Source organism: Frankliniella occidentalis, unplaced genomic scaffold (assembly GCF_000697945.3).
Source record: "Frankliniella occidentalis isolate FOCC.00 unplaced genomic scaffold, Focc_3.1 Scaffold85, whole genome shotgun sequence".
Lineage (NCBI taxonomy): Eukaryota > Metazoa > Arthropoda > Insecta > Thysanoptera > Thripidae > Frankliniella > Frankliniella occidentalis.
Genome location: NW_026267214.1, coordinates 789,636 through 790,584, shown reverse-complemented (window position 1 = coordinate 790,584; position 949 = coordinate 789,636). Strand labels below are relative to the sequence as shown.

General features: G+C 59.9%; 1 protein-coding gene across 2 annotated transcripts in view; it reads left to right on the top strand.

Moving 5' to 3' along the window:
* Positions 1-949, top strand: part of LOC113217723 (uncharacterized) — a 124,506-nt gene that overhangs the window by 97,837 nt on the left and 25,720 nt on the right. For both annotated transcript variants that reach the window (XM_052269205.1, XM_052269206.1), the window contains exon 3: positions 679-746. In XM_052269205.1, the coding sequence (XP_052125165.1) occupies positions 679-746 (68 nt within the window). The remainder of the gene's footprint in view (positions 1-678; positions 747-949) is intronic.

Below are 949 nucleotides of genomic sequence, written 5' to 3'. Positions count from 1 at the left end.
GTTTGGCGCACGCGGGTGAAGGGAGATGCGATGGCGCGCCGTTGATAAAATATTTAGAGACGTCAGCGACGATCTCTCCGCTGCGAGTTCAACTGGTTGAACGCGGTACTTTATCTGTCCAACTTCTAAATTAGTACGCCCGCGCCCCCGTTGTTGTGCTCCGCAGACCCTGCCCTATCTCTGTCTCCCTCTCTCCTTCTCGTTCTCTCTCTCCCTCCCTCTCTCTCTCTCTCTCTCTCTCTCACTCTGTTCTCGTCTCCCTTACTATCCCCCTCCCCTTCTCTATCTCGCTCTCCCGCTTGCAGTCGTCCACGCCAACCCAACGCCTCGGCACCGAGGGCGAGGGGGTGGACCCTTGTGTCTCGCAGCGCCGCGCACAACATTTTTCTCGAGAAGTTTGATGGAAATGTTTTGCGCCGTGTTGAGCGGGCCTCGCGCTGGACTTGGGCTGGGCCCGGGGCAGGGCGGCAGGCTGGTCTTTGCTCCTTGTGACAAGCTGCCGCCCCCCGGCGCTCCTTCCCTTCTTCTTCTTCTTGCTTTCTCTCTCTCTCTCTCGTTCCACATCTCTCTCTTTCTCTCTCACCCTGCCCTCGCGACCCCTCCCAGCGCACAACACACACACACACAGTTTCGCCAGACCTCTTGCTAATCGTGTGGCCCTTTTCTCGTTTGCCGCAGGAAGGAGAAGTGCTTCCGCTGCGTCTCCATCCACGAGATGCACCCCAACGTCCTGCAGTACAAGGAGAGTAAGTACACGACGACAGCGCAGCAACAGTCGGAGTGAGCGGCGCTCGAGTGGAGGCGCGGGGCGCGGGGCGCGGGGGGTGCACACCGACTCACGTGGAGGGACGCGATAAGTAGCAGGGTTAGCAGAGGGGAGGGGCGCCGCAGCGCCTAATGGAAAGAAAAGTGATTCCGCGACAAATGACTGCTCGACCTCGCTGGCGCC